The following is a 19,093-nucleotide window of genomic DNA, read 5'->3' on the forward strand; positions in this document are numbered from 1 at the left end:
TGGTTCTTTCATTATTTATAAAAATGTCTATGTATTTCTTTCAAACAAATTTATCATCCTCCGTCGAGGATAAAAACAAATTAAAAAAAAAAAGTATATAATTAATTATAATGCAGATGCCATGTTGTTTTGGTATGTGCAAAATATGAAATAAAGGTGTTCTTACGACATAAATAAAAATGTTTATTATGCTTTGATAAAAGTGACCAATTATAAACCTAAACTCTTTGAGATACACATAATTTAGTTTAATTCCATGAAAGTTGATGTACCCCAAAGCTATTTCGATATTTCTTTTCAAAAAGGAAACAAATTATTATTACAAAATTTTGACGAATCATTAGCGTGATCAATCATATCAAAAGTGAAACTTTTTCAATTGGGTTATTTGTCACACGAAACTAAAAAATGATTTATTTAGCGTTTTAATTTTATAAAGTGCTGACCGCTCTGTGTAGGGGGCAGGGAACTGTCCTTGCATCAGAAAGGTTCGAATCCCAGGCAAGGCATGGATGTTCTTTCCTTCTCTGTCCTCACTGAGGGAGCAACGTTGCCCCACCTAATTGGGTGCCCCTGCAAGAGAGGCCAACAAAATCGCCCTGTATATGCCTGAATTGACGGATGTTAACACAGGTGGGCATTGGAAAATTTTTTTTATAGAGTTTACTAGATTTTTGATTTCATCATAAAACTTATTTGAAAAACTAGTTGTTATGTTGCCTTTTTTTTATAAAAATAATAATAATAAAATAATTAGAAGAGAAAATTTCAGATAAACTATTTTTTTTATCTAAGCGTGAGTTTGTTAATGGATTTAAATAAGTTGTGTTAAGGTATTCTCTTTAAATCTGAGTAGGTAGCAATTTTTCATAATTTCGCGAGGACTCAGGGGATAGAGAGTTCCAATGAGGTGAACCGGTTCGAGTCCCACCGATGGCTGGTCGGTGTGAATCTGCACCCGGCTTGCACCGACCACAGTGCTGACGTGAAATATCCTCAGTGGTACACGGATCATGGGTTAGAGTCCCTTTACCGTCAGGCTAACTGTGGGAACTTCTCGTGCTCTTCCTCTCCATGTAGCGCAGATGCTGGTTAGTTCCATCAAAAAGTCCTCCACGAAGGCATAATTTCTCCCAATACTTGATCCAGGAGTTCCCTTGTCTTCTGGATTGGGTTCAAAATGACAAGGTATACGGCGTTGAACATGAGCAGTCGTAAACTGTTCAACTACGGTTATAAAATAAAATAAAGTAATTTTAATAGATAATTTCTTACTTTTTAAAATTAATAAATATTTTTAGATATTTATTAATTTTAAAATATTCATTTTTGCAATTCTTTTTCATCTATATTTAGTCATCATGTTTATTTTTCGAAATCATAAGTTTAATAATGCAATAAATTAAGTATAATTTGCTACATTCTTAATGTCATTAAAAAAAAGATTCTTCAAAAGGAATTAAAATCTATCTAAAGTCCGCAAAATGTTGTAGCAAATTTATATCTGTTTTTGTTAAGTGAATTATATTTTTTTGAATTTTATTCTGCAATGATTTTTTTCTTTCTTTTCATGTTGATAATCCAACAATCTTAAATGAGAAACAGATAATTCCCCCCGGCGGAGGTAGAGCAAATATTTAAATTTAATTCTATCGAATGTGTGCCAGAATAAGATGACATTTTTGCTCATATCCATAATTGTTCTAATTGCACATGGTTTTTATCTTTCTTGGGGCTATTCTATATTTTCAAAAACAAACCGATATAAATGTTATAATCTCCTCGCTTTCTTTTATTTTACTTTTTTTTGTTACTTTTGATATCAAGTCAAGCGTGAGCTAATAAAACGATGATCTCGAGAGAGATACATTTTTCAGCAACATTGAATAAATAATCATTATATGAAGCAAAAGAATTGTAAAAGAGGCAATAAAAATGACACCAACTTTCAAACAGATTAGAATTTCGAGTTCAGTGAATTTCATTTGATTCGAATGTTGCTCTTTCAGCACGTTACGTTTCAGCGGGCAAATCAACAAACATAGTTTTTTTTCTCTTTCTTTTAAATCAAAGTTTAACACTTGATCAAGCTAATAATCGAATCTTAAATGTTTGTATTTATATCTACACACTGTTGTAGTTTCAAATTCCTAAGTCTTATAAATTTTGCTTAGTAAATCGAAATTAACGCAAGGCAAAAAAAATTGTATTTCAATTAACTTTTTGGAACTTAAAAACTCGTATTAAATTTGTAAAAAGAAACTTGTAGAGCAGCTCGCATGGTTCCCTGTAAGCTAAGCAGTTAATAACTCTTCATCGAATGTTAAATTTCTTTATAATTCGAGTACATTTTTCTACACACCTTCGTAATTTCAAATAATCCACCTTGATATCCAAAATCCACCTTGTCCTGAAATTTTAATGGACAATGCAATTGGATCCTATCGCTAGTGTGACGTCATCATGGATCTAAGTGACCCTTTTAAATAAATGACAATACTTTTAAAAAAAAAAGCATTCAAAATAATTTTTAACCCTTTGAGGATGAAAGGTTTGAAACTGTAATATTTTTGCTTTAATGAAAACATTTTCGTGACAATGGAAGGAAATTCTGACGCAAGGTTACTTTCTGGGTAGTTATTTTACAAGGATTCAAAAAAATACATATATTTATTGAAATGAGAATACATTAAAAGGAGAAATGCTTTTATACAAAGAAGGACCACCCACCGAGTCATGTACTCAAAAGGTGCCATTGAGCGCAGGTGCTTTTAGGACTCATTAGCATGTCCTGCCAATGTTGTAACCCTTGATCATTTAAACAGTTTGCTCCTACTTGTGTTCTTCCAATTATTCTCCTGCTACCTAGTCCCGATGTCTTTTGACAAAGAATGACCAGAAAATCTACTTCCCCCAGAGATGATGATGGAACGTGAATATCGAAACTACTATTGAATTCGACTTGAGGAGTTTTCGGTCTCACTGGAGTTTTCTTGGTGCGAACCAATTTCCTTCGAACATAGAGTGTCACCTTGGCAAACACACCTGAAAACAAAATCGTTTTAACACTATATACACACCAACACACCACAACTTTTATGTTTCTTGATTGAATGTTTGTAAGGAAATAAACTAAGAAAACTTTATTATAATTGAGGAAAAATCCAGTTCAAAAGATCTAGTTCATCCTTGTCTAAGTTAAACCTTCTGCGGGATGGGTTTAAACCAAGCAGACGAGTTTTAAAACTCGGTCTTCTTTTATAATCGAAGCACGTCTCGCTGTCGTGGATGTTTTGTTCTGTATTGTTTTATCAGTTTTAAATTATAAATACATTTATATAATTGAGAAATCAATCTGTAATTTTGAATAGTGAATATAGTGTGTTTTTTCTGTATCTTTTAAAGTGTTCATAAAATTTTATGAAAGAGTGCATCTTTTGGATCTCCGAGATTTGTTCTGAATTGGCAGTACACTATTCTGTCATTTTTGTTCTCTTGAAAATGAACATTGAGATAATTAAATATCACACTTGCTGAATTGGGGCTTTCTTTTTGAGTGTCTATTATATTCAACCACTCGAGAGTTAGACCTCTTCGGAGTAATAAAATGCAAGGGATACGAAATTACAAATTTAAGGATTAATGAAGTAAGATATATTTTTTTTAATTTATAAAATCATGAATGTTTGCATAGACCTATTACTGTTCTTAATGAAGTGCTATTTTTAATAAAAAAAGTATTGGATTCTTTACACGTAGACAATAAATATTACTATTTACTTCATTTGATAGTTTCAAACCATGACCACGGTTTTATTCTTTTTTTCGAGTGAAATGTGACCACCAAGGTACATATTCCTCGGTACCATTATCCGTCTCCCTGTATATACAGAATCTTTCGCTTTAATATATATATTTTTTTTTTAATGTACTTTTCAAAAATAAAAAGTGGTTAGTCGCAAATTAACCTTTTGACATACGAAGACGTCTGGGAGAGGTCATTTGTTTCTTATGTCCAAACAATAATTGACGTGTCTCAGACGTCTTCCACACAGAGATGCCAACTTGCTCCGGACAGCAAATAAATATTTTATAGTGGTAGTTTATCAATTGTGATTCTTGGTTTAATAAATTCAATTTCGTAGATTTTTTTTCCACCTCTATTTCTAAATAATTCGCCACTTTATAGTAGTTATATCATGCTATACCTTTTAAAAAGCGAGCAAAAATAGTCAAATATTTGCAAAATTTAATTTGCAGTTAATTATCGTTTTTTTTAAAAAATTATTTTGGCATGTCCGGAGCATTTGGCATCTTTGTCAACATTCCGTTGCGAGTTGTTGTTTACAGTGCAATCAAAGATCATTTCTATATCAAGAAATGATATGTCAAAGGGGGCCTGGTTGGTAGGGCACTGGGCCTATGTTCAAGAGTTCTTGGGTTCGATCCTCGCGGGCCGAAGACTCCCTGTGTAGTAAATGGTGACTGATGTACGTTAAATGTGTCACAAAGTCTTCCACAACACATCTGTCGATCCTTTGTCTTCTGGTTGAGAATGAGATGGCTACGAAACTGAACATGAGTGGTCGGATATAAAATAAAAATGACATGTCAAGGTGTTAATATGGGAGAAAAGAAAATTCGAAATCAGCAGAGTTTCTGCTGCAATTCCTGTGAGGGGGGGGGCGATATGAGGCAGCCACCTCAAATGTGTCATGATAAGGAAGGTGATGAGAGAGAGTAACAAAAGAAGAAATATCTCACATGTATCTTTTCCTCCATCTTGTCTCATGTTGAGTCCTCTTGCTTTCAGTATGGTTAGGGTTAGGTTAGGCGCATCATAGCATAACGAAAACAGCAATTCTCCAACACCAGAATGCTATTGAGGGGGGTGGAAATAAATGATCAATTATAAGACATCTTAATGAGTAGCAAAACTTTTCTTTCAATTTTCTTGGGAATACACGATGAAACATAATAACACGTAATATTAAAAAAAAAAAAAAATGCAATGAATTAATAGTTGAAAAAACTGTATTAATATCAAAGTGTATCATCATCCACTACAAGTTTAACAAAAATGTATTTGAACTTGAACGCATGAATAAAAAGTATTTTATGAACATTTGAACAAGATATATAAATATATACGAGGGTTGTAAATTAAATAGTGGCAACTTAACCTTGAAACTCACAGAAGGGCGGGCATGCGCAAAATTGGATATGGGATCGGTGAGGTGACGCTGTTGTCGATGTGTAGAGTGCAAAAAACAGTCGATTTGATTAGAAGGGTAGTTGTTGTGTGGCGTTAAAGTGAGGAGTTTCGTTTCCATCGCTCTAAAGCATGTTGTGAAAAGGCTTAATGACGAAAAAAGACGAGATGCTTGAACCCATCGTGCTACTGTCCTATACGGTAAAACATTTGCTCCACAGGCTTCCACTAATCCTCGATAGCATTCTGTTGCATTTTAGCCACGGGCTATCTCGATTTTAAGCCACGACAGCTGATCACCTTTTGAGAACATGCTTTAGAGCGATGGAAACGAAACTCCTCACTTTAACGCCACACAACAACTACCCTTCTAAGCAAATCGACTGTTTTTTGCACTCTACACATCGACAACAGCGCCACCTTACCGCTCCCATATCCAATTTTGCGCATGCCCGCCCTTCTGTGAGTTTCAAGGTTAAGTTGCCACTATTTAATTTACAACCCTCGTATAAATTCCTACTATTAAAGTGAGAACTATAATAGTAGGAATTGAAGAAGAAAGGGCTAAGACAACTATAAAAGTATAAATCGGGTGACCACACGTGCTACCATGTTCTTTAATGAATGTATCTGACACCACGAATATAAAATAATTAAATGTGAGCCAGAAACTAGTTTTTTGTTGAAATTAGTAAGAAATTATAACTGATGTTATTTTTGAAATGGGTGAGAAACTGAATCGCTTATAGTAAAATTCAAGACAATGACTAACCCATCAGAAAGTTCCATTTCGTTTTTCACTCATCCCTATTCAATGAATGAATTAATATTTGAAAAATAAACTGTCAAGTCTATCATCCACTACAAGTTCAAATAAAATGTGTTTGAATAAAAAGTATGATTGAAAATTGGAATAAGATATATTAGGGAGAGAGTGTGAAACTAATATAGTAGGATTTTGAAGAAGAAATCGTTTTCATTCATAAAGAGAGTTCAATGACTTATCAAGTTTCTCGAAATAAAAAAGTTGGCAATCGTTTATTCAAAGTAAAAGAAAATTATAAAATAATTCCGATTATATTTTTCCTTATTTTTAAAGAAAAATTAAGTAAATATTATTGAAATATAAGCTGCATTTTGAGCATTGTGCGAAATTTGAGCAATCTAGCTAAGGGTTATATAGCAATAATTTTTATTATGATAATTAGCATGATCCAAACTAAAGTAAAGTCTTAACATTATTCTGACCCTAAGAAAGGCATTTATTCTTCGAAAATGGCTAAGGGGATGGGGCCTTCCAATGTGGTATAATGGCTGGTCGATATGAATTCCGGCTTCTACCGACCATAGTGCTCACGTGAAATATCCTCAATAGTAGACAGATCATGGGTGAGAGTCCCCTTGAGGTCAGGCTAACCGTGGGAGGATCTCGTGGTCTTGCTTCCTCGCCATAAAACGCACATGCGGGTTAGTTCCATCAAAAAGTCCTCCACGAAGGCAAATTTCTCCCACCACTTGATCCAGGAGTTCCCTTGTCTTCTGGATTGGGTTCAAAATGACAAGGTTACGGAGTTGAACATGAGTGGTCGTAAACGCAAAAATAGGGTTCAACGACGGTTATGGATTTTTAAAAAAAAATAATAAATAAATTAAAACTTCCGAAGATCTATTTGATAACGAAAAAGCAACAAGATTTAATAATCCGATCCTCTTAAACAAAATGTGTCTATTCTTGTTCATATTACGCAAAACCGTCGTGAATATTTTTTTTCTTTTTTTGAAAAAAAAAAATTTATTTTTTGAATTATTTATTATAAATTCTTTAAAAGTTGAAGAAATGAAAAGGGTTTTCTTTAAAGCCATAGTTTTGTACAAAGTGTACACATATTAATTTTTAAACACAGTTTCTTCGTGTACTATACCCATTAAATAAAAAAAACGAGCAGAGTAAAAAAGTGTCACCAAGATGTAGTCATTTTAAGAAAGACATTATACAGCCACTGAATCAAAATCTATTTATACAGACTTGTTCTACATCTAGTTTCCTATCTGTATATCGCTATCTAGAAGAGTACATTTTTGTTAATATTTTCAGGTCCTTTCCCAACGTGCATTCATTTGTTTGACCTCCATGACTGTTACCCCATTTCCTCTGACCTTAGCATCATTTTAAGAGTACAACCTGCATATCTTTCACCAGACATCTGCAATCTTTCGTTTCGAAACACTTTCATTTCCACGCAGAAGATAATGAGTGTCGGGAACAAATAAAGAATTCTATTTCATTAAATTATAATACAGTCAAACTACACTATAGTGAATTTTCAAGGGACCGAAATGTCGTTTCTCTATGTTCCGCAAACAATTTTAACAAATGGTTCCCTCCTCTTTTATGACGCATTATTTAAATAAATGAGCAATAAAATGAAATGACTGAGAAATAATACGTAATAAAAAAAAATGTATTCACTTTTGTTTTTTATGACTGTTCACAAAGCTGCAAAAAGCTGATGAACAATTCTCATCATTAGATATGGAAACATGTCCCGACTCTCCGATAATTTTTCCTGAATTTATATTATTCCGCTTTTTAAACCCAGCCATTCGAGCACATCTTTTATGCGCTCGAATGGCCACTATAATCTCACTATAGTTCACCACTATAGTCTCCACTATAGACCGCTTAGCAAATTCATCGGCTGCTTTGACTCGAGGCATTTGTCCAGAAGATTGCGGGCTTCTTTGAATCCTGAACCCATTCAATAATGACAACAAACAAGAAAGCTACATTCCATGCTGTAGATGGTTTTAAAAATCGGTATATGTATTTATTTTGAGGTAGAAAACTCAAAATTATTACCCCAAAAAATAAATGAGTGGAAGACTTCTATCCGCAAAAAAATAACATGACACGGGAGCGAACTTTTCGCTCACTCCATCCGGGAGTTCACTATACAGCTTATTAATTTGGATGAAAAGGGGGTCCAATTTCAAGGACTTAAATGACCATCATTATTAAAAACAAAAGATCCATTTATTTAAGGGGATAGTTGTATCCACTACTGAATATAGATCGAATGTGTGTCTTTAGAGACCTTGTTTAGTGTTAGTGGCAGAGAAGCGAAAAACTTAACGAAGAATTCTATCATTATTGTAAATTTAACTTTTGTGAATTATTTTTTTAACTAAACTTTTAGGATGTATTGCGCCATTTTGTTTTCATATGTGTTTAATAAAGCTTTCTCAAAAAGCTGTTCCCAGGAATCACGGAACCCTTACGTTTTATAAATAGCCCTTTCTAAGATTTAAATTTTTCACTTAGTAGTTACAGGTACTCTGGCCCTATTATTGGACGCACTCTAAGAGATTCTATTTCAAATTATAATTACTCAAGTGATACTCTATACAGCTTTATTGTTTTTAAGCTGACTGTTTGCACCTGTTTACATTCGTCTATCCATGGGTTAAATGAGACGATAGAAAATATAAATTAGATGATTGATTTAATTGGACAATTTGTTATATGAATTCTATCACGCATTATATTAGTATATTATTATAGTTATACGCACTGTAGTTTTTTAATAATCAACCTTTCATCCCTTCAATGGGTCGATAAATGAGTACCAAGCATGCTAAACACCTAACCGGAACATCTGCTCCAGCACCCCAGAGCCCAAGGTCAAGAAAACTGAGATGGGCACCACTGAATTTAGTTTAGTAGCATAATAATATTAACCAATTGATGCAGGGTCGTTTCATTCGAGTAAAACCAAAACTATCACCTGATAATTTTACATAGAGTGCGTCTAAAAATAAGGTCTGCCGCGATTTATATGTAAATAAATAATCACTTTTTATCAAGAATCATTTTTAGGTTAAATTACTTAAAAATGACTAAAAAATTAAAACACACATTTTTAAATAAGGTTTTCAGTTATGGTATTGCAAGCAGTATTTTGTATAGTCTATGCTGAATTGAACCTGGTATTCTGTAGTTTATCAATTAACATTAAACAACGAACCATAAACGAATAAAATTGATAAAAAATTCTATATTTTTATTCACGCGTGATTTTTATCATTGCTTCGATTTAGTTATTATTATTTATTTATATTACATTTTTTTTTTGTTCTGTCTGGTCTCATAAGAGAAATCTTAAATCCTGTTTGCAAAGACGGAGTAAATATGAAAGACGGACAGACATGTAATAAAAATGTATTGCGACAGCGTATTGTGTAGATCTCTACAAACAATAAACTTATAAAAATCAGAAAATGTCACATAAACGCCGACGACAATCATTTTATGGTCTTTTTTTTTTATGTAAATGAGAGCTAGCTACGGTTAGTATAGAACTAATGTCTTTGAATTCAGAACAGAGTTTAGGTAAAGGCATTGGATTGTGGGATTTTATATACTATAAAAGTGCAGATAAACCGTTGCTCATGATAAAGCTGAATTTTAGTTCGTCAGTGTATTAAATCATGAAAAAAAAAGAAATATATTTATGAACATAATACTAACTGAAATATGAAGCATTAAAAGAATTTATCCCTACTCTTGCACAGTCTCTGGTCAAATTATTAGATCTTAATTATACTCTATACAGCTGTATTGTTTTGACGCGACCGGATTTGCAGACGATATATGATTTATATTCGGTGATTGAATAAGCTATTCGCGATCGCAACGCTCGAGTACGCCCTCTAGCGGTAGCCTGTAAATATCAGACATTAATTTATCACGTTTTCATTTAGTTCCATCAAAATCATTGGCAGAGTCAGACGCCATTTTCTTAGCAGCAAATAAAAATCAAAATTTCCCTACGGAAAAGCCGAAGAACTTGAAAAAAATCTCCAGAATATTGAGATATCTTTCAGACCGAGAACACGCCGAACATTTGAAGAAAAATTTCTCAATAATTTTTAATTTCTATTATCAACAAACTTGCAACTGATGACTTCCGATTTCGGATACTGTTACAGATGTGTGTATTAAGGTAAAATGCATTTCTTCTGTCTTCAATTCATTACGAATTAAAGTGAAGTCAACACTGCTTTCGTCATTCCAGTGAATAAATATGAATTCAGAACATACAGAATTGTAATAGTTATAACATATTCTTCTTCGTTATAGAATAGTATATATTTCTGTATCCATATAATTCGGAAAACAACAATAAAAAATTATCCAAATTACTTGAAATAGTGCCATTTGTGCTAATTCTTAATTAATTTTTATCGTTTTCTTGGTAAGTATTTTTTAGTTTTGAAAGAATAATTTCAACTAGAATTCAGCTATTCTGTTTTTAGCTACATATTCAAATTCATATCAAGATCTTACAATTATAAAATTTTGCTGTGTAGTATATGTTATCTAAAAGTAATGAAGGGATAATCTATGCATGTATTATTTGAAAATAAATTTTTCAAACGAAGAACATTTCATTTGGAATTCTACGGATTTATAAAACAAGTGAGTGTTATGATTTTTATAATAAAAAATTTGCTTGCAAATATTTTTTTTTTCTTATTTGATGATAGTTCTCTACAGAATGGTTTTTTACGCCTGATTAAGAACTATAAGAATAATAAAAAAAGAAACAATATGAAAGTTTTTATTTCAATGTGAAGAATTCTTAGAATTGTTTTTTTTCCTAAGAATTCTTTATTTTCCTTTTTTAGTTTATAATTTTTTGATAAAAAGTGTTGCCAAGAAACTTTTTTTGAAGAATCAAATGATATAACATTATGTGTTTATGTATACTTTTTATATATTCTAATGTTTGAAGTAATATGATTCAGAAAAGTATGGAATAAAAATTCGGTACTTACGTATTAACGCCACCGCCGCTACAGATTTGGCGATTTTTAAGTGCCGCCAATCTACACTTAAAATTTTTGCGACAAATCATAAAATAAAACACTTTATTTAAAATCAAAGTAGTGAATCGGATTTCGGTGGAAAATGGCCGGTATAGAGTTTAGCATAGATTCAAAACAATCATATCGCCATATGAAATCTGATAAATAAGATTCCAAATGAAATAACATTTCCAAAACGTACGTTTACCAAAATAAAGTTTCATGTCGTGGGATTTGGTACATTTTCGTTTTTTCGGTAAAATATTTCGCTCCTGAAAAAATAAAATTGCATCTTGTTTTGTTTTTGGCAAATCCCTAAGACGAATTTTCGTAGCACTAAAAAATGCCGACAAAAGAGAATTGTTTTTTTGTTTTTGTTTCGTCAGAATTCTTTATTTTACGTTTTTTAGTTTATAAATAATGATTTTTATTGAAACTTGAAATTTTTTGATAAAAATTGTTGTCAAGAAACTTTTTTTGCAAAATTAAATCTCATAAAATTATGAGGCTTATCTATATATTAATAGGCTAGCAATATTTTGTCTCGCTAAAAACTCCCAAACTACGCAACAGAATTAAACAAATAGGGTGTCGTTTTAAAGGTATTGTTATGTAGATGTGCAATAAGGTCTTAAATTATGAAAATTTCCTTTAATTAATTAATAAAATTAATAATTTAGTTTCAACCAATGAGAATTCAGCAAATCATTTTTCGTGTGGTTCGCATAAGCATTGTTTCCGTAAGCATCGTTTGATTTAAAGCATTTCTGAATTAATAGATTGATAAACAAAAATAAGAGTGGATAAAAAAAAACGGAACTGAATTTCTTAAAAAAAGAATTCAATATCTTTAGTTCCTTTGATAAATTTTTAGTTTCATGATAAATTTTTTGTTTCGTTACAATAGAATAGCAATGGCATCGTGCGAATATTCAAACCAAAACAAACGTGCGAATATTCAAACCAAAACAAACTTTCTACAGACAATTATTTTGATTTGAGATTTAAAACGATATCTTAGTTATTTAGTTCTATTTTTATTTATTTAGTGCATGCTGCCTAAATAAAATGCCTGCTATCAGGCGTCGAAATATCTCTGGCAGACGTCAGAGAAATGAATGGCGGAATTCTAAACGGGAAAGCATTTCTTATTGAGATATATTCTCTGCTACAGCTCCAAATTTCTCAGCTACATGAAGAAAAGATAATCAAATTGTGAAGGGGGCAGAGAAGTGAATAAATTTCATTAAGCAATTGATTTCAATATCTGGCATTTTTATTTTAAAATTTAAATTTGTTGAAATGTTTTTATAAGATTGCGAAGCAATATGCAATGGAACTGCGTAGCAGTTCTGGGGGTTGGCGAGCGTAGCGAGCAGGGGGCGGAGCCCCCTAGTGTATACTTATTGTTCATTTTAATTTTTGAAGTAATATGATTTTTAAAACTATGGAATGTAAAGTTTAAATAGGCCTTTCATGTTACATCATTAAATTCAGTAAAATTATTTCTCGGGCATTAGGTTTTAACTCTTATAAGAATATACATATTTTTTTTAGTTTATGTACAAATATTTTTCCGATGTGTTTCGGATATTCCTTCTCTAATAAAAGGAGATACCATTTTGTTTTCGCTTGCATAAGAAAGGATATCAAGCATTTTTCTTTTTAAAATTTAATAAGCCACGATAAAGAAGGAACGTTACAATGTTACACGCTACATTAAAGACGTCTCCAGAGTAAATGAATGACTGTTCATTTCGAAATAGCAGGTATTAGTCTCATACAACAACGCCCCCTATAGTTCGTTGCGATCGCGAATATTATATAAATATAGAATAATTATTATATCAGGTATTATATTATAATAATTAGACCAAGTAATTAGATGCTCGGCAGTGTTTTAATAATTGCATGTTTTGCATCAGTTTATAAGCGATACTTTTATAGTTAAACATGCATGTCGTGGGTTTTTATTCGGGTGATTTTTTATAGACTTCCTATTTGTATTTATTTTTAACGTATTGCATTACAATGTTCACCTATTGGCGCAAACCGTTTTCAACCTCGTAAAAACAATACAGCTGTATCTCCTGATAATTAAGATTTTACAAAATAGCCTGGCCAAATTATTCGTAGCACTATACTGGTCCTAATAATTTGGGCCAGGGACTACCAAACACGTAAATTCAGTTCTACGCAAAGTCGTTGCCTGAAATGATCCTATAAGCCATTTCGAACTCCTTGATTGGCTTTTTGGTATACCTTCTATTTAATATATATCCTTTCAGAGTTAAGTTTCATAACAAAGGAGGAAAAAGATAGTTCAGACTATATTAATGACATTTTTGGGCCTGAAATCGTATTTAAAGCTAAAGTGGTAGAAAAACCTTGATACAACTTATTAATGTTTGGTATAAATTAACTACTCTTGGATATTAGTGAGTAAATAAGTATTGTGAACGTAAGATTAGTTTTTAGAATCAATCAGGGAGATAAAATTTTGAATAAGGATAAATGTTAACTGATAATAAAATGCATATCTTAATCTAAATAAGCATGGGAAAAAAAATTTTTTTTTTGGCACATTATGAGAAAAAATAAAATTCAGGGGGAAAAAATATGATAGCTTTATTTATTGATTGATTCTCAATATTATCAAACAAAAAATCATGCATTTAATATCATAAAAACAAATACATGAAAGCTGTTTTTAATTAAATGATAAACAGATTCTTAAAAAATCTAAAATTTTACGCCAAATAATGAGTAGCCAAAATTTCCCTGTGTGTCCCGCTAATTTAGTCTAACCCGGCCGATCCTTACCCTCGAAATGCTTCTTACAAATGAATGAAATACTTATTAGAACAAAATAAAACACTATACAATTTTTTGAAGGAAATTTCAAAAAATCTATGTATATTCAATTAAATGTTTTTACAATTAAATATGCATATTATATCAGAATTTGAAATTACATGGAATAGAGTCTTTTATAGTGTTTTTTTCTTAATTGTATTTTTTTACGCAAATTTATAAATTTCGTTAAAACTTCCGAGTTCGCAGGAATTTTGAAAGAAAATTCCGAAATCACGAATCTTTGCGTAAAAATGAAGCAATTACTGCGAATAAAAAGATAGGCAAATTATTATTTTGCTAAAATATTATTGAATCTAATGCGTTTTCCTATTTTTTTTAGAACAAATGAACACGTCACGGAAATCCCGAACATTTCAATGATCTTTTGACGGACGCTATGTCGATTTCATCGTTTCAGCAATTACCGATTTTTACATTATTTATTTTGTGAAAAATTTATATTTTTAATTGAGATATTATCACAAGTGAATTTCGAATCCCGTATTTAGATCCACGCGTTTGATTTGCCACGTTATTCATTCACATTGTTATTCGAAAAAACTTTTTTCATGATTCATACCCATGGATTTCAACGTCATTTTAAAATCCTGATATTTTAAAATCGAAACTATTATGACACATAAATCACGCATATTATGAGTCTTCTGATTTTTCATCGTTAAATCATTTGGTTTTTCAGCAAATGCTGATATAGATTTCTAAATAGTTTTATATATATATATATATCCGTCTTTGAAAACAGCCGACCCAATTTTGGGTTTACGACTACCAATGTTCAACTCCTTAGTCTTGTCACTTTGAACCAATCCAGAAGACGAGCAAACTTCTGAATCCCCCAGAGGTATTGATTTGTTATGGGAACATGGAGGACTTTGCGACTCGACAGATTTAACGTGCATCATCATCGTCTAACAGATTTAACGTAGTCACTATCTGCTAGACGGGGTCTAGCAGATAGTGACTTTGGCCTCCGGGGATCGAACCCACGAGCTCTTGGACATGGGTCCTGCGCCCTATCAACCAGGCTATCCCAGCCCTTTTAAATAGTTTTAAGAAATCTTGCTACATATTAAAAGCTCGATCTTGTGCAAATATAATCGTAAATGAAATTTAAATAATAATATTTTGACGCACGCATTCGATGTGCTCGAATTTGGTCGTGAATGCATGTTTTTTTAAAATAAATATTTTGGCAATTATTTTACATCGGAACTATCAAGAAACACGAAATCCCGCAAATGATTAATTAAAACTGGATTTTTGACCACGTCTGTTGGATTTTGCACCAATTTTTTGGTAAATTCATGTGGCTTTCGAAGAGGCTGACTAAGACAAGGGTAGTTACCGGGGTAATTTATATCTATTATATTAGTCCATTTTCTTGTTATGTTATCCTTAATGAGGCGAAAAATTTAAATACCTCCATAAAGTTTCGTTCTTCATTACTGAAGCAGATGGGGGGGGGGGCAAAGAAGTATTTGTCCCGGACCTCTGTTAGGCTAAGTTGGGCCCTGGGCTTTCGACAAATTCTCACTTATTATAAACGATTTGTTTTCTACATGATCAACATTTCTCATCCTTTCAACACTTTATTACCAAACTGAAAATCGGGAATTTGAGGAATCCGCGGCAGTGCGAAGATAAGGAAAGTAGAGGATGTTTCTATAGTTGTTGAAAATACGAGGAAAGATGGTAAAAATATCTATCTCATCGAGTTCAATTGTCAAACTGGTTTTCTTTTACATAAATATTGAACTATAAAAAAATGTCACATCATAATTTTAAAGCAAAAATTATTGTCTCTACTCAAAGTTTATGGGTCGCAGATTTCGATCGTATTTTACGAGCCCTGCTCCCTCTTGCAACAGCTTTACAATATTTTCATAGTATCGAATCATTTTATAGTTCTAATATCGATTTATTGTTTTTTTTAAATATCGAATAATTTTGTAGTTCTAATATCGATTTATTGTTTTTTTTTTTAATATCGAATCATCTGTAATATATAATTCTCTGATGTGTCGCCATGAGCTTTGGTATTTCTGAATTGATTGACAACATAGTTATTATTCATATTGTTAGGTTGTTTTAGGTAAAATTTTAATAAATCCAGAAAATTTTGAAAAATTTCGATAAATTCAAATTTTTTTGAAAACATTAACAGGCATATTATGTTGCTAAAGCATTAACAAAAAATTTAATGATTAGATTTCAAATGATTGACGTCATTCTGACGAAAATTAACAAACATTAACGTAAAAGACATTAGAAGTCGTTGAAAGAAATTCTAAGCATTTTTGATACCATTTTAAACTTGTAGTGAACGTCTTATCAGAGCATCTTATCGTCGTTACATCTTACCTTTTTATCTCTCACTCTCTGTTATAGATATATATATATATATATATATATATATATATATATATATATATATATATATATATATATATATATATATATATATATATATATATATATATATATATATATATATATATATATATATATATATATATATATATATATATATATATATATATATATAAACTAATTGCAATGTTTCGTAATATGTAAAACTTTGTAGTTGAGATTAAAATTGCTTTTTTAAAGAGATTTCCAAAATTATTATTTTTAATTCCAATGCTACAAAATTAAAATTTTTTTAAAAGATAGAAAGTTACCAATTACATTAAATTTTAAAGGAAAAATAAATTTGAAAAATTACAAATTTATTCATTAAATAATATATTTAACGACAGCAAACTAAAAAACATTTATACGTTCATTTATTTTTCCTTCAGAAATCAGATTAATTATTGCAAATGTAGGTCGCAAATAAGGGTTATAACCAATATTGCAAGAAATTCTTTAAAATAAATATGTATTTTGCTTAAATAAAATCTTAAAATTTCAAAGCATTTTATGCAAAAAGGCTATCATTCCAAGCTGCAAATGTTAAAATTATTTTAATTTATTCTATGCTTAATGACAGACGATAAATTTTTAAAAATTTAAAGAAAAAATGAGACGCGAACTTTATGAATGGCGCGTTTAAAAAAAAAATTAACTTCTCACAAATCTTCTTAAGAAACTTGGAATAAGATACAAAAAGGTAGCATCTAACAAATACAATCAACAAATATCCGTGATCACGACAAACATAATTAAGAAATATTTTTCTTACCGTAGAAGATGATTCGGGCTTTAAATCCACCCATAATTCTCCAGTCCATGTATCCGTGATCATTGATTTAATCGTCGAATCTTGAATGGAATAAACCACTTGTCCAATCAGACACTTACGAGAAAATTTATCATAATCATAAACGGATATTTTCACTTTTTTCTCAGCAAGATCGTCTCGCCTGACATTGAAGGCAAATGTTTCGTTAAAGATGGGATTTATAGTGTTCCGTTGTATTTTGGACATGTATTTTGTAGTCCTCTCTGGCAGTAACACCATTTTAGCGCACGGATTCGCTGTTGTCTTTAAAAAATGACACGGTAAGTCTTTGGCGCCGATGAGTTTCACCATCAGTTGGTTACGCAGAGAGTTGTAACAAAACGAGAAACCCACTTTACCCAAATCACCGAGAAAACTTCCTTTTTCTGTCGCTGCTTTCACTCCCTCGTACAATCCATGTTGCAAATCATCGGGATTTATATGGTACTTGGACTTTCTTCTTTCACCTAGAACGATGGGTAAAGCACCGCTAGACGAATAATCTGTTTCAGAAACAGAGTCTTCAGTGTTCTCGACGAGTATAGTCGTCGGCACCACAAACTGGATTGGTTGATTCGCTTTAATCCCGACCATTCTCGGATCTGGTGATTTCGGCGTTATTTCGGCCAGTTGGTTCTCTCGCTTCTTTCTGCGTGCCATGCAACGACATAAATAATAAATAAAAACTGACGCCATGATGATCAGAAACACGCCAAAGATGATGGCTATAGCGTAAGGTGTGAACGTTGGCGGTGGCTTCGTGATTTCGGAAGTAAATATAGTTTCGTTAGAACTCGCATCATTAAAATGACTAATTTTCGCTAATAAAGTTCTGTTATTTTCTTGGAGTGATTCGACTTCTGGAGTACCAAGTTTTAACAATTCATCGGAAGTTCTTACCTGCGATGATTCAAAATCTGATAATTCTAAAGAATTGGATTCTAGAGAGGGAAAATACTTCGAAAGCATCAGAATTTTTCCAAAAATTCCTCTGTCTGTTAAATCACACTATTTATTTCTCCTATAAGTCATCTGTTTTCTTAAAGAAGTATTTGTCTGATGAATCCATATATATATTTTATATTTCTATTTTGAAAATAGGAGAAAAGCGATACATTTCCAGTATCAGACGATTTTCAGTATCAATAGTGAAAAAAAAGCCAAATCGTTTTCTTCTGGTATATGGGAAATTATTATTATTAAAGATGAATATTTTTTGCAATTTATTTCAAAGAGCACATGAAAAATAAATTTTCTCCTAGATTCAATCAAATCAAAAAAGGAAAATGTAAAGCAGTTAAAAACAAAAAAGCTTTCCTCCTCCTCACATTCTTGGCTGTTGCTTTCAGGTAATTCCGGATTAATATAATCCGCAGCATCCAGCATTAATAAATCGTTTTTCTTTTCGCGTTTGGAATAAAGCATGCTTTTCCCGGCAGGTGTATTACTCGTCATGTGACCTCCACCCTCCCTATCTTATCACATATATTCTCCGTCGTGGTCACAGTGACGTCGTTGTTGACACAGCTGAGTAAATATTCACTTTTTTCCACAGAGAGACCTTTTGTTCACAAGACTTATTCTCGCAATGCGTAACAATTTCTCATTTGAAACAAATCCTATCTTTTAAAAGCGATTCTTCTGAATAAAAGGGGAAAAAAATAGTTTATACAGGTATAAAAAACAAATGATAAAAATAAGGAAGAAAAATGGTTGATAATTTCTTTCCTTTTTGTCATATGAGTTGGAAATTAATGTTTTGAACATTAACAAGTTATTGCTAACCGATTAAATTTAACCCAGGGATTTTTTTTAAATCTCTTCTTATCCGAGAATATTTGTTATAGTAATAGCAATAAACGTCTCTCTCTGTGTATATATATATATATATATATATATATATATATATATAT

At 31.6% G+C, this 19,093-nt stretch overlaps 1 protein-coding gene across 2 annotated transcripts; it reads right to left on the minus strand.

The window, feature by feature from the left end:
- Positions 1-186: 186 nt before the first annotated feature.
- On the minus strand, positions 187-18,771 carry LOC107438588 (synaptotagmin-1). Of its 2 annotated transcripts, XM_071178158.2 has the most exons (4): positions 17,142-18,771; positions 4,765-4,879; positions 2,731-3,045; positions 187-1,227 (listed from the first exon to the last, which is right to left on the minus strand). In XM_071178158.2, the coding sequence occupies exons 1-3, from the start codon at positions 18,147-18,149 to the stop codon at positions 2,735-2,737; spliced, it is 1,434 nt and encodes a 477-aa protein (XP_071034259.2). In that variant the 5' UTR covers positions 18,150-18,771; the 3' UTR covers positions 187-1,227; positions 2,731-2,734. The 2 variants fall into 2 exon arrangements, with proteins under 2 accessions (XP_071034259.2, XP_015906390.3); XM_016050904.4 differs by lacking the exon at positions 187-1,227 and having other exon boundaries at positions 2,652-3,045.
- Between the last annotated feature and the right edge of the window lie 322 nt (positions 18,772-19,093).

Source organism: Parasteatoda tepidariorum, chromosome 1 (genome assembly GCF_982258835.1).
Source record: "Parasteatoda tepidariorum strain Cologne lab strain chromosome 1, Ptep-v5.0, whole genome shotgun sequence".
Classification (NCBI taxonomy): Eukaryota; Metazoa; Arthropoda; class Arachnida; order Araneae; family Theridiidae; genus Parasteatoda; species Parasteatoda tepidariorum.